This window comes from Cydia fagiglandana, chromosome 11, assembly GCF_963556715.1.
Source record: "Cydia fagiglandana chromosome 11, ilCydFagi1.1, whole genome shotgun sequence".
NCBI classification, from domain to species: domain Eukaryota; kingdom Metazoa; phylum Arthropoda; class Insecta; order Lepidoptera; family Tortricidae; genus Cydia; species Cydia fagiglandana.
This window is the reverse complement of record NC_085942.1, coordinates 13,120,253-13,134,274: the sequence shown is the minus strand read 5'-3', so window position 1 is coordinate 13,134,274 and position 14,022 is coordinate 13,120,253. Positions and strand designations below refer to the sequence as shown.

Sequence of the window (14,022 nt, the reverse complement as noted above, 5' to 3'; positions counted from 1 at the left end):
TCTTGCGCACGACCTGGGCCGTGTTGCATAATAAACTACAACTAATATTACAAGCGGAACTCCTTTTCTATTTCCACCTATTAGAAAAGGAGTTCCGCTTGTAATATTAGTTGTAGTTTATTATGCAACACGGCCCTGGGGCCCGTTTCTCAAAAGTTTGTTACTTGTAATACAAGCGGATGTCACTTGACAGCTTTTGTTAGAAAGGGACTTCCGCCACTTGTATTACATGTTACAAGCTTTTGAGAAAAAAGTGGTATGACCTGGGGCCGATTGCATAACTACAACTAATATTACAAGCGGAACTCCTTTTCTAATTTCACTTATTAAATACGGAGTTGCGCTTGTAATATTAGTTGTAGTTTGTTATTTGTTTGTTATGCAATCGGCGCATGGCTTTCCTTCATGACATGGATATAATTCTCAACACATCATCATTCATTACCGTCAGGCTGTTTACCAGCGGTTAATTAAATATTAGGCTTGTCAAATAACACAATCGTATCAATATCACTCTTTATTGATTTTAAAAAAATATTTATATTACACATTCATTCAATTTTAGAGCCTATAAAACAAATAACATTTTCAAGATACGTCGTCCTTACGCGTTGGCATCCCGGCCTCGGCCACCAACTACGCTACATATATCAAGCCAAAAATATCTTTACATCTAATGTAGATACCTATTATTGATAAACGATTACATCATGTTTAGAGAGTACCGTGATGATAATCCCTTAAATGTAGGCCCTAAGTACGCAATTTCTATTAATAAATGGTTAAAAAGAATAGGGGCTCTAACACAAAAAATATATATTATCTCGTAGAATGTACTTGACTAATGAGGAAAAAAAAAGAAGTAGGGGTGCGGCCGATACCTGATAAATCATTCATTTGTTTAGCCTCAAAAAGAGGCAGATGGGTCTTCACAAACTTGTAAAGTATTATGTTGGACCGCCAAAGTATAAGCGAACCGCTTGACTCCCCATGCAGACAGATATCACAAGGCTGAACATATAAAGGAAGAAGGAAATCACAAGGTCTAAGATCTTTAATATATAGGCTAGGTATATATTGAGTAGATAATATTTTCTCTTACATTACGACGGCATCAATAAAGAGGTACGCGATAAGGTTGCAACAGCAAACTCAATGTTTATACAACATTGCACAGCCGATACTTCGACAATTCCAAAATAAATTAACTAAATGTTACTCGTAATATTGCGTCTCTGAAATTATTATAAACATTCCTTTCCCTAACTAAATCAATGTGACGTTCTCAGACAAAAGGCTGGTACAAACAAATATGTAAGTAATTAGAAGCCGTCCTTTTTGGCCGACAATGTAGTTACCTTCTGTCTGTGAACGTCACGTCACCAATAGCAAGTACTAAATATTGATGCGCTCACTCTTATACTATTATTATGTAACAAAGGTAATAAATTATTTGCGATTAGAGACATTTAGAATTTCGTAATGATGTCGACTATATCCTAAACCTGAATTATTCTTAAAAACTAGGTATACAAAATAGGAATCTGCAATAAAACATTAATGTTGAAGCCGTTTGCTCGCTAGCAAAATATTATGCTGTCTTTTAATGTTGGCCGCATGGTTAGGTACAATTTTAATTAATATGCATTCTATCACCTCCGTAGCACAGATATGTATTATGTATTAAGCAGTTATAAAGAAATATCAAAGCTCGCGTAAAGATAAAACCACGTTGTCGAGGATATTTCTCAAATATCAAGTAACGTACGTAAGCCTTCAGCGAGCGAGTACTCGATACTCGTAGTAAGAAACTTAGGAGGTAGTGTTATGTTCGAAAAGAATGGAAAATATGTTTTATCTGTGGAGTAGCAAACTGCATGCATACTTATATATTGGTCCAAATTCAGGTCTCATCTCAATTTAAATTAGGAGAAACATAATGGCTACAATAAATAAACAACAATATAAATACACGACTCGTTAAGGGCAGCATCTCGTTCACAGAGCTGCCTGACTACATTTATCTCAACAACACAGATTACTAACTAAGATAAAATAAACCTGTAGTCTTTATCAGCCATATTACATGTCCAAATGATAGCCACAATGTTCGCGGTTCCAGATAAACAAATATGGATAAAATGCACAGAAATGGAATGAAAGGAGATTTAAGATACTTATTACTACAAGCACCAGAAGATTGTGAAGGTCATCAAAGGTTTAAAGACTACGGCTGCCGCTACACAGGCAGGTAGGGTGGTAATCTAATGGACACCTCATGCACTGAATACACGGAAACTATGAGGCGTCTCTACGTCGACGGTTAATCGTTAAAATCATCTCAAAACAAGTTCATCACAATAACTAGCCATACACGTACGGATTTGCCCGCCAGATCTGTCACACATCCGCAGCCATCCACAGCCCGCACATCCGTCAATGTGTGGCGAGAAATAGACACAGATTTGTCCGCTGGATGTCTGTCCGCTGTCCGTGCTAAAAACCAACGGATCGGGATGTGCCCGTCAGACACATCTTTCAGGCAGATCCGGCGGACAAATCCGTACGTGTATGGCTAGCTGATCGCTTCCACGGTACATTCGGCGCCCGGACGCATTGCAGATTCCCAAAGGTCACTAACGCCCGACTACATAACGAATCATACTAAAACGAAACCCTATTATGCTTCACTGAAAACGAGAATTAAAATTATTATGAAAAAACAAGTCAACACGAGCTAAATATAAAATAAAATATACAACTAAAAACATGGACGTAAGTCGACTGAATGTGTAAGGTAGTAAAACTTAATAATAAATAACTTTCACACACCGCGGGACTACTGGGGGCTAGGCGCGAGTAGCGGCGGGTGTGATGGCTTTGAGCTAGCGCGGCTGCGGGACCCGGCGGCCGCGCGCCCCTCACTGGTCTTTGCGGGCCTTCTTCTTGCCCTTCTTGGCTTTGGCGTCCGTCCAGGTGTCTGCGGGAAAACAAGTATTCATTCATTTCTCGTTTTATGTAAGGGCCACCCCACATTTTGCGTCTTTCGAGCGTCGGCGTCTACAAGTCTACGGCCGCTGCTCGACGCAACGTCGACGCAACTGCGCAGCGACGTCATTTTCCATAGCGCTGACCAGACGCCGACGCTCGAAAGACGCTAAATATGGGGTGGGCCCTTAAGAACTGTTTGGACTTAGGTTAGATGTTTTCTTGTTAATTAATAATGATAATAGGTGTGTTGTGGCTTATATTTAGAGAAAGGTATTTCTATTTTGTAATCACTACGATATCGGGTTTTCGCACACAATGCACCCAATAAAACTAGTAGGTACTATGATAACACAAGTGAATCTCACAATGTCAATGCTAAATGTGATAAGAGTACTAAGCAACAAAAGTATGTGAAAGATATGATAGAAAATTTTCACTGTTAACGGGTAAGTCGCGGTAGCTCAGCGGAAAAAACGGAACCCGTATAAGACCACTCGTGCGTTTGTCTGTCCGTCTGTCACAGCCTATTTTCGCGGAAACTACTAATTAAGTTGAAATTTGGTACACTTATGTAAATTAATGACCCAAAGATGGACATGTAATGTCAACAAATTTTGAAAAAAAAAATACAAAAAATAGTATACCTAATAACAGGAAAACCTATTAGAAATGTGCAGTCAAGCGTGAGTTGGACTTAATGTACGGAACCCTTGAAACGCGAGTCCGACTCGCACTTGTGTGCAGATATTTCTGCTTAACCCAAAATTAAAAGTATAATTTAATTCACCTCCAAGTTCATCAAAGACCGGCACGTTGGGTTTGTCATCTTGCTTGTCCGAGTCGGAGTCAGCCTCTTTAGAAGCACTCTTGGCTACAGCAGCAGCCTGAAAATCAAATAATAATATCATTAAAACCTCATATTATTGACTTGTGCGAAATATTGATATAAATCGTCAGGTGACAAGCAAAAGTCACTCATTAATAAAAAAAAATAAACAAAAATCGACCTTCTATTAGCACTAATATGGTTCACTATGGCTATGAACTTGTGGTGGTACTTAGTAACTTTTGCTTGTCACCCGACGAAATGAGATGAACATATTTCAGGCAACGAGTGGCCAGGTACACCTTAAAATTAGCATACATATAAAAAAAAACTTCATATTGATATGAAATATGATAAACGTATAACAGAATCGGAAGAAAGTAACACATTGAATACATTGTAATGCTGTAATCATTAACTATCTATTTGGCCTTTAAATTTAACCTTGGATTGTAATTATATGAACAAATAACATAAATACGGAAGTCACACAAGATATCATGCATAGAGTTTAACATTTAGAAATAGTTTGCAAAGGTAATCAAAACAATACTTTTTCATCAAGGTCTGCAATCTGCATGCAAAGGCTATATACCTACTTATAATATACTATACATATTAAATCACAAAACTTTACTGGCTGATTTGAAAACAAGGTGCTCGAGTTACGAAACAAATCTTCAAAAACTTTGATATCATTATAGATAAATATTAAACAATCTTACACAAATCACAACCTAGTCCCGCATTAACCTTGTTGGCTTGTTGAAATATTTTCATTTCATTTCGTCGGGTGACAAGCAAAAGTCACTAAGTACCACCACAAGTTCATAGCCATAGTGAACCATATTAGTACTAAGAGAAGTTCTATTTTTTTAATTTTTTTTTATTATTGAGTCACTTTTGCTTGTCACCTGACGATTTATATCAATAACTCGCACAAGTTGGTTGTTTGTTAGTATGTACTATGAAACAATATATAATTATATTTACATAGTGAACATCCATAACTCAGGAACAATCTGTTGTAAACGCACAAATAAATACCCTTACCGGGATTCGAACCCTTTTATCAGCTATTCATGTAATTCAGCTTCATAAGCAGGGTCATTAGAGTCAAACCAAGTTAACTCTGCAGCGATGTTAATAGCAAGATTAGCAAGTGTTATTTTAATCGTCATGTCAGAAGTTTGACGTTTAAAATAACACGCAATATTCGCAACAGAGTTAACTCTACTTAATTAGGCTAGCGTTAATTATATGTGACGTTCCACGGCAAAAGTTACCTTATAGCGGCTGGCGCTTGCGTAGCATAGCGCCGAAATATTATTGGTGCGGCGTTAATAATAGCGTAAGCGGTTATGATAGTGATGGCACAAAACAGATAGGTACAGAAGTCAATCACATGTATGTACTCCACTTTTCATACCTACGCTCGGCGGTCGCTCTAGGGTTGTTAACTATAGCTTATGCACAAAAAACTATCGTGGTCGTGGCACTCGTATCAGCTCGTATCTAGTTGTTTGATTTATTGTTGAGGATGGAACGGGAAGAATGGAAATATAAATTAATAATAACTAAAATATTTTTATTTTAATGTCATTGTTAAACTGGTATTTAAAAAACGAAAATTCACCGTTTAATGTTGAATTTAAACAACCATCTACTGAACAGTTATAATAACTTTTTTTTTGTTTCTCCATTATTGCACAAAAAAGTTCACAGACGCGTGTCTCAAGCGGATGGCACTCGCGCTCGCAGTGGTCCCAACCGGTCCGAGATATCGTGTCCGTGAGCAGTGTCTATGTGTGCGTTGCTCGAGCGCACTTTGTATGTAGATTGATTTCTGTACCTATCTGTTTTATGGTGACGATTCCCGTACAAAATGTTTAGTGAGATTTATAAGAGCTTACTTCATTGGCCTTCTTCTTGGTCTGCTTCTCCTTGTTCTGGTTCTTCTTGTTGCTGCGGAGGTCCTTGACGTCGTCGGGGGTCTCCTCGCCCTGGCCGTCCTCCTCGGTCGCGAGGCTCGGGTTGTCGCGACGCTCGGCCTGCGGAAACGTTTACCATCATTAGCTATTTTTTAAACTAAAAATCATAGACCAATAAAGGTAAGACAAATGTTTCCACTTTTTACTAGCACGTCTTGTATTTATGTAAAAATATAAGTAAATAAAAGTATTTTTTTAATCGTAGACGTAAAATTAAAAATAAATAAATTATCTTTAGCGTGTTTATTTATAAAAGGGAATTTACTATTTGACAAACAATTTATTGCAGTGGCAACATTATCTTACTTTTTTTGGTCTTAAACTACGATTTTCAGTATAGTTGAAGCACAATGTGGCTGCATAGCCAAGATGCACTAATATGATAAAGTGATAACTACGCTACGGAGCGTTGCCGATTTGCATATTAGCTACTTTGGCTAGGCACCTTGATTAATTTAATTTGGCCTTTTATTTGTTTGACACCAGTGGACTTAGCACAAGATCGTAGTAGATAGTATTAATTAGAGCTGCGGTCGGCAACCAGCGGCCCGCGCACCTCTCACTTGCGGCCCGCGAGCTTCCCTGGCTATTTTCTCGCTCGCGTCCACTTCATTAACTGCTATGTGGCCCTTGGCTGCTAAAAGGTTGCCGACCGCTGAATTAGAGGAACTGGTAGTCTATCTTGCGGGCGAGATCAGTATCTCGCTGCGTCAGTACGCAGCGCTCCTGTGCTAAGCCTACGGACGGAAAACATCCTCAATTGCCTACAAATCAGGAAAAGCAGTGGGGGTGGAGATCTATGGACGCCACTATCATTCTACGCCTGTTGCTCAGTCTAGGGTGGATCACTCGTGTATGGAGAAAAAAAAAGTATTAGTTATCCTTCGGGCACAGTTACAAAAAGTTGCGTAATAATGCCAATAAACAGTATTTCAAATTATTCTATAATCGGAATTCATTTTCTGCCTCCGGATCCATTTCAAAGTTTTCATATAAATATTCTTATATTTTGTATGGTCTGGGCGGTATATTTATGTTATCGTCTCTTTATTCAAACTTTAGCTAGAAAGTTATACCATTATTAGCTCGAAATAGCATGGTAGAGGTTCAGAGCCAATAAATAAATAAAAAAGTACTCAAAAAGGAACATTTTTTTCTTCATAATGTCCATACATTTAACTGATTTAACAAAAACTTTGACTAAAATCCGGAGGCAGTAAAATTAAAGCTAAAAATAAAATAAAAATATGTGCAATAATTAATTACCAAATGGCACCTTTTTTTAACTGTGCCTCCTATAAAATTAAAAAAAAGTAAAAATGACCCACCCTATTGCTCACATTGCAGCTTAAAGTTTTCATAAACTATTCAGTAATAATTATTGGTGTTTTGCTTTTTTGATGTAAGATAGTAGTATAAGCTTCATTCAGCCAGGAGAGCCAGGTTCACTGACATGTAACACATGAATGCCAAAAACTAGGTAATCTGATAAAACCTTATCAAAGGTACATAATATTAATGGGTCTGTTACATTGTCAACTATTTGTCACGCTGAACTACAGAAGCAGATCTGAGCTTGACCTTTGTCAGTTTAAATACAAATGTAGAGTAGATTAAAGAGTCAAAGGTGGTAACAAAAGGTGGAAACATGGTAAGGAAATAGTGTACATTTGGCAGATCTTTGTACTCTCACAAGAAATAATATAAATATAAGAATGAGACTATTTCTAGCAGCTTGAATTCATTATTGGAAAGTGTCCAGAGATAGGTAGATGGCAATTGATGGCATGTTATAAATAATGGACATCTGTAAGAAATAAATACCGACTAACAACAGGCAATCCCTTTCACTTTTATTATCAAGCAATTTCCAAACATACTCTGCAAGTCAATCCTGCACTGTTTTTGAAAGAAATGTCACAAAGCAGTGAGGCATCTATAAAACTAAACTCCCACCAGCATGCCTAATTGATAATATAACAACTGGGCCCCTTTTACTCTAAATGTCTGCAGAAAAGCAGGCAAAATTAGCCTTTTAACCAACTATTATGTTTGATACTACCTGCTGCAAAGTAACTTAATGAGATACACAGAAAGGATGTGATATTTTGTGAGGATTTTACAGTAAAACCTGCTTATGATTCTGAAAGGACGCCAAAAACGGGCATTAAGCAGGAAAGTGCTTCAACCTCAGAAAAATAGATCTACCTCAGTATAAAAGGAAATTGTATTAAACATGATCATTAAGCGGGTTTTTCAGTTTTTATTCCCACTAGAAAACAATGATAAATTACCTCCTTGAGCACTCTCTGCACTTCTTCGATCTGCGCCTGCAGGGCACGAGCAGCCTCAGCATCCACACTGGGTCCTTCCACGCTCAACACCTTAAACAAAGAAGTTTGTATCGTTTAACTCAAGGGGCTATCACATGTATCCTCTCACTGGACACTTTCTGCTATATTGCTGCTCTGAGGGATGAGAAAAAATACATAGTCCCCCTCAGCAGATAGTGTTCTGAAGAAGGATGTAACCTCTTCACTTACAGGAATTCAATGTCAAAAATGCCCACACTTGGGCCTTGATACATACTTGAGCCTTCATTCTTTAGGAGCATGGAGGCTAAAGAGTTTTCATTATTTTATTCATTTTAGAGAACTATTTCAATTGCTATGTAAACTGACCATCAGAATGGACTTCATAATTTGGGATGTGTTTACACAATATACAACTTAAATGCGCATTATATTCTATTATTCAATATTGCTATATTATGACATTGATCAGCAATAATTCTGCAATAGCTAACTATTACATAGCATAATTATATGCATAGCAAATATACATAAATCTGTACTAGAATAACCATTGACTAAGCATGCTAATGCAACCAATAGTTTTTATCATTTGTTTTAAATGACAATGAAGAAAATTACTAGTATCAATGACATGCTTGTGCAAATAAAGACAACAATCCCATTAGAGAACATGTAGCAATAAGGTTCGAAATGGAACTGGGTTGTTAATGGTATGTGGAAATATTAAGAGCCCATCAACGTGCACATGATCCTCACTGCTAAATAATCGTGATTATTTAAATTTAACGACAGGTATTTAAAAAAGGGGGCTGCTACATACTGTAGTGTGTATTTAAGTACTTTTTGAACACATCAAACTAGTTTTTATGTTGCTGGATTCGTCGATCTAGGAACTCAAAACAAAAACGGCCGTTTTAACTTTGGACACATAGATTGTTTTGGAATTATCCTTTGCTACTCAATTTTGAAAAACTATGTCTAATAATATTTATTTAATAAAATATTTATTTATGTATCTAAATTACAGTTTATTAGAGTTCACCTTTAGGAGTATTTTATTGTTAGATAAGCCAAGGAATAGTATCCTTAGCCCTACACTAGGTAAACCAGGAAATAAACTGTCGCTATTTCTAGCAATGCAGCAAAGGTTGGTTGTGTGTTTAAAAATTTGAAAAGATTGCTTACTTATTCATATATCTTACTGCTAGCCTTTCTCCGCTGATGTTTGTCTGGTTGCCATATTGGCCTATACATATATCTAATTGGGATCCAATTTGTCAATTTGTAGAGTAACTAATATTCCTCTAAAAATGAGTGAGGTAATGAAGGCGGACAAGCTGTATCATAGCTATAACAAATGCAAATATGTTATCTCTGCCTTTCTCTTTAGACAACATGCATGGTAGTACATATTCAATGCCCTACCTTGATGGTCTCCTCAGCAGGTTCCTCCACAGGGCGGGCAGCTTCCACGTCAGCATCCTTGGCCTTCTTATTCTTGTTCTTCTTGGTGGGGCTCTCCTTCTTTTCCTTCTCCTTCTCCTCGGGGCCCTTCACCTTCTTCTGGCTCTTCTTGGGTACCTCCTGCCAGCCGCCATCGTCGAAGTCAGCGGGCTTCTCAGTCTCCGCAGCTGCTTTACCCTTCTTGCCCTTCTTGGCCTCAACTGGAGCATCCTTCTTCACAAATTTGGGCTCAGCTGGTCTCTCAGGCTTGGGTTTAGGCTTCTCGGCCTCCTTCGCTTTCTCCTTAGTAGGAGATTTCTTGGAGCTCTCCGACTTTGCCTTCGCGTCATCGCTCGAGCGGTTGGGTGACGATTTCTGTAACACGAAAACATTGTTTTCAAACACAATTAAAGGAGAAGCATCCTTACACCCGGCTGATAAGCGTGTCCCGGTCTAACGGCGAGCATATGCTTGCAGGTTAAAAATAAAATGAGCACACGTTCGAGAGGTGGACGCTTCGCGGCGCTCGTAAATCGTAACATATTGACAGCACTCACCTTCTCCTTCGATTTCTTCACTTTCTTATTCGAGGACTTCTTGTCGTCGATCACTAGCGCCAATTTGTCGAACTGCGGCTGTTCCGCCGAGTGGAACCCGAAGATAAATACTAGCGCTGCGCATAGTAAAACAACCGCCACCGCGGCCGCGGGGAACAAAAACTGTGTGCTAGACACTTGGCTCAGCAGTTCCATCATGGGGCTTTACTTTCAAACTGTCTAAAATATATAGTTCACATATAAAGGTATCGATAAGGTGTGATAATGCTGAACTAATTAATTCCCCTGCGATAAAAGCAGACACGGAGACATGATGACGCGGCTGTGACGTGCCAAAAATCGCGATTGGATATTTGCGTTCGGATTAACGCTACGACGGAAAAAAGTGAAAGGATTTTAGGAGTGACGCTGGCGCCACTTATTTAGAGTTCGACCAAGAAAAGACTGCAACGATTTTGTTTCGATTCAAACTTCTTACATATAAATACTACTGGCACACCGATACAAACATAAAATTGTACACATATTAATTACGTACTTATGTCGAATTTTGTGACAATATTTTTAAAAGGCCTAGTAGAGATACTAGGATATCATTTCAAAATGAGATTAAACTCGCAAAGCTTTACGTAGATGGTGCAACAATCATTTAAAAAACCGATCATTACTATCATTAGATATTCCAAATCCAAAAAATATATAAAGCGTAGACTATAAACTTTTAATTCTAGTTGGAACCTGTATAATATGTGGGATTTTATCTTCAGTTGAGGGTTGAGGTGTATCAAAGGGTACGCAATGAAAAGCGGCGATGGGGTGGGGCGGCAGTCGGCTCTAGTATCGAGTCACCTTAGCTAGCCGCTACGGCTCCCATTATGCTCTGAGGCCCTACCGCGAACCACGTTCGGCGTGTTGCCTCTCTGTCGCACTTGTAATTTCGTACGTAAGTGTGTGTGTGTAAGGAGGCAACACGTCAAACGTGGTACGCGGTAGGCCCTCTGAGTTTTGCTACAGCGGGACAGAACTGCTTCCCCTCCGCGCCTCCTCACATACACTCGAGGTGTTGGAAAGACAAGACCACGTAGATAGTGGGGTGCTTCGAGTCGGATTTTAGTAAGGTTTTATGTTAAATTTTTGGGTATTTTGCATTATGTTACTGTAAAAATGTAACTACCCTAAGTTCCAAAATATGTGCCCAAATTACTAAAATATAAAGTCCAATATCTGAGTCATTTATCATTTTAGATTATTATTTTTAAATAAAACCCTTTTATTTTGGCATATTCTATACGATAAAATCGTAAAAAACATTTCATAATGACATCATTGAGATCCCACCGATGAAAGATGCTTGCCCTTTGATAGCAAAGTACCTACCCCAACCCTAGATTCAAAGCACTATTTTATATGGGAGAATAAAATTCATCTTTGCGCCTACATTTTACCGCATTTCTCTAGTAGGTAACAACACTTGTTTTCCAGACTTTATATGGTTTTCCATCGTTATGAATGGATTGGACATGCGGAGGTTATTCATTAATGATATGATGATGATGATGATGAATTCAACAAATGTAATATGGTTCACTTTTATGGATGTTTTTATTTATGGTTCCGTTTCCCCACATATGTTAAAAAAAAATATTTTATTTCATAGTATTTGTTTTTATAGTTACGGCGGTAGTAGAAATCCACACAGAAAATTTCCACTGTCCGCCTATAGCGGTCATTGACATGGAATCTGCTGAGAGACTTGACAGAGTGAAAGATAGACGGACAAACAGCATAAGCTTTGTATTAAGGTTTCAGTTGTCATCTTCAGGTACGGTACCACTATAAATAAATAAATAAACATCACTATACCTGCTATGTCAGTTTGAGGCAGATAATGTATTCGAACGAACTTTTTCACCAAAACATAACGTTCCATTATACGCAGCAGGCGTACAGCAACTCGATCAAGATAATTATTTAATATGGTAACTTTTTCAATGGATTTTATGTCAATGTGACATAACCTAAAAATCTACAACGTTGTGCAAAGTAAACAGTGTTATTTATTATTTATTAAGACAAAATGGGCAGAAAGAATAAAGAAAAGCGAAAACAAAAAGACAAGGAAGATGGCGAAACAGACCAAACCGCAGCAGAACAGAAATTGAGTCAAAATGAGGATGAAGAAGAATTGGATGCACAAGCAGCGGATCCGGAGGAATTACCGCACAAGAGGGAACATGATGACGACGACTCCGATGTTGAAGACAAACCGAAAAGAAAGAAAAAGAAAAAACCAGTAGTACCTACTGAAAACACGGGACCCAAGAAAGGCCAAAAGTCGATCCGACAAATGAAGAGAGAAAAACATGCTGAACGCCAAGCTACCGCCCAAGCTGTGGCCAAGGACGAACACAAAAACGAGTGCCTTAATTACCTGTCGCAATGGAAACACAATAGACAAAACTGGAAATTTATGAAAGCAAAACAAGTATGGCTCTTCAAAAACAAGTTCTCTACTTCATTAGTACCGGATGCGTCGTGGCCCACACTATTGGAATACTTTGAATCAGCACAAGGCAACATTCGGAAACTGCTGCTAGAAGATGCAAATAAAATAATAAAGCAACTAGACGACTGGACAGAAGCACAAAATAAGGAAAGTAGAGATGACGAAGAAACCGAGGAGACTCAAGCTGAAGCTGCCAAACCAGATGATAATGTTTATAAAAGAGCAAGGGACCTAATACAATGTTTACAAGAATAAAACCTGTTTCTTTTTAATTTGTTGTTTATTTTGTTCAACTACGCTTGGTAACAATAATTTATAAATGTGTAAAGTCAGCATCACAGTTAGCTATCAATAAGTTAATCTCGTATATACATGTAACAACTGTATAGAGAACTGAAATTACCTGTGGTGCTGACTGTATCGGACTAGATGCACTAAATTATTCATGTATCAACTTCTTTCTTCCTGTCTTCAGTAGTGAACTGTTCAATCCACTTCCGAAGCTTATCAGTATCTTGAAGTCCAACAAGGCGATGAAGTTCCTTGCCATCTTTAATGGCCACCAAGACAGGAACAGAGCTCACTTCATAGTCTAGAGCCAGGTCTGTTTGTTCATCAATGTCAACTTTAGCGAGCACTACTTTTCCTTTTTTGTCAGATATAATAGACTCAAGACGGGGCGTGAGCATCCTGCATGGATTACACCATCTATAAAATAAAGATAAAAAGAATTAAAATTCCAATGTTTATTGAATTGTTATCTACGTTATCTTAATCTACTTTGGTTTGAACAATTAAAACAAACACTGTTTGAAAAAATAAATGCATAAAAATAGAAAAGCTTGAAGTAACCACGTTATGATACTTATGATTAAGTGGGAAATATTGAATATAAATTACTCACGTAGCGAAGAAGTCGACGACGACTGGGACTTTGCTGTTGATTACTTTTTCTTTAAAATCGTCTGTGCTTTGAATCTTCACGATGTCACCGTAAGCAGGAGTTACAGAAAAACTTCTGACAATGTTTGAGCTTTTCATGCTCAAAGCATTGCGAACAATGTTAGACATCTGGTTCGTCAACATTTTTGTGCAAGAAGACTACTTCAGATGATGAAATAAATAAAAATGAAATGTATGGTGCGTATATGAGAATTTTAGCCCTTCATGAAATGTCAGAAAGTTCAGAAACTGTCAGTGTCAAGTGTCGGAACCAGTGATGAAGTGATGAACCAGTGCCATTATCCATTATCAATATCTTTTTCAATTAGTCATATATTTATTCAATTTTAAGTCATAATAAATTTCTTATTTATATTTAAGATAAAACTCAAAAAGTCAATTTTTTTATATTATAATTTATACAAATACTCAATAAAATTACTTGAATATA

At 37.7% G+C, this 14,022-nt stretch overlaps 3 protein-coding genes across 3 annotated transcripts; 1 reads left to right on the top strand and 2 right to left on the bottom strand.

Moving 5' to 3' along the window:
* Positions 1 to 504: 504 nt before the first annotated feature.
* On the bottom strand, positions 505 to 10,472 carry LOC134669009 (serine/threonine-protein phosphatase 4 regulatory subunit 2-like). The gene is made up of 6 exons (XM_063526527.1): positions 10,124 to 10,472; positions 9,549 to 9,941; positions 8,103 to 8,192; positions 5,731 to 5,868; positions 3,779 to 3,875; positions 505 to 2,980 (listed from the first exon to the last, which is right to left on the bottom strand). Exons 1-6 carry the CDS (start codon positions 10,319 to 10,321, stop codon positions 2,922 to 2,924), a joined length of 975 nt encoding a protein of 324 aa, XP_063382597.1. The 5' UTR covers positions 10,322 to 10,472; the 3' UTR covers positions 505 to 2,921.
* Positions 10,473 to 12,136: 1,664 nt separating this feature from the next.
* On the top strand, positions 12,137 to 12,893 carry LOC134669014 (uncharacterized protein C7orf50 homolog). Its single transcript, XM_063526533.1, has one exon. The coding sequence runs from the start codon at positions 12,201 to 12,203 to the stop codon at positions 12,882 to 12,884; it is 684 nt and encodes a 227-aa protein (XP_063382603.1). The 5' UTR covers positions 12,137 to 12,200; the 3' UTR covers positions 12,885 to 12,893.
* Positions 12,894 to 12,895: 2 nt separating this feature from the next.
* Positions 12,896 to 13,810, bottom strand: LOC134669015 (thioredoxin, mitochondrial). The gene is made up of 2 exons (XM_063526535.1): positions 13,534 to 13,810; positions 12,896 to 13,337 (listed from the first exon to the last, which is right to left on the bottom strand). Exons 1-2 carry the CDS (start codon positions 13,713 to 13,715, stop codon positions 13,073 to 13,075), a joined length of 447 nt encoding a protein of 148 aa, XP_063382605.1. The 5' UTR covers positions 13,716 to 13,810; the 3' UTR covers positions 12,896 to 13,072.
* Between the last annotated feature and the right edge of the window lie 212 nt (positions 13,811 to 14,022).

Bases quoted from the DNA above. Each gene is read 5' to 3' on its own strand.
- LOC134669009 (XM_063526527.1), bottom strand. From the start codon at position 10,321: ATGATGGAACTGCTGAGCCAAGTGTCTAGCACACAGTTTTTGTTCCCC. The intron at 9,942-10,123 runs GTGAGTGCTGTC...TTCGTGTTACAG, and splicing joins TGAAGAAATCGAAGGAGAAG to AAATCGTCACCCAACCGCTC. The intron at 8,193-9,548 runs GTAGGGCATTGA...TCTTTGTTTAAG, and splicing joins CTGCTGAGGAGACCATCAAG to GTGTTGAGCGTGGAAGGACC.
- LOC134669014 (XM_063526533.1), top strand. From the start codon at position 12,201: ATGGGCAGAAAGAATAAAGAAAAGCGAAAACAAAAAGACAAGGAAGAT.
- LOC134669015 (XM_063526535.1), bottom strand. From the start codon at position 13,715: ATGTTGACGAACCAGATGTCTAACATTGTTCGCAATGCTTTGAGCATG. The intron at 13,338-13,533 runs GTGAGTAATTTA...TTTATTTTATAG, and splicing joins GTCGTCGACTTCTTCGCTAC to ATGGTGTAATCCATGCAGGA.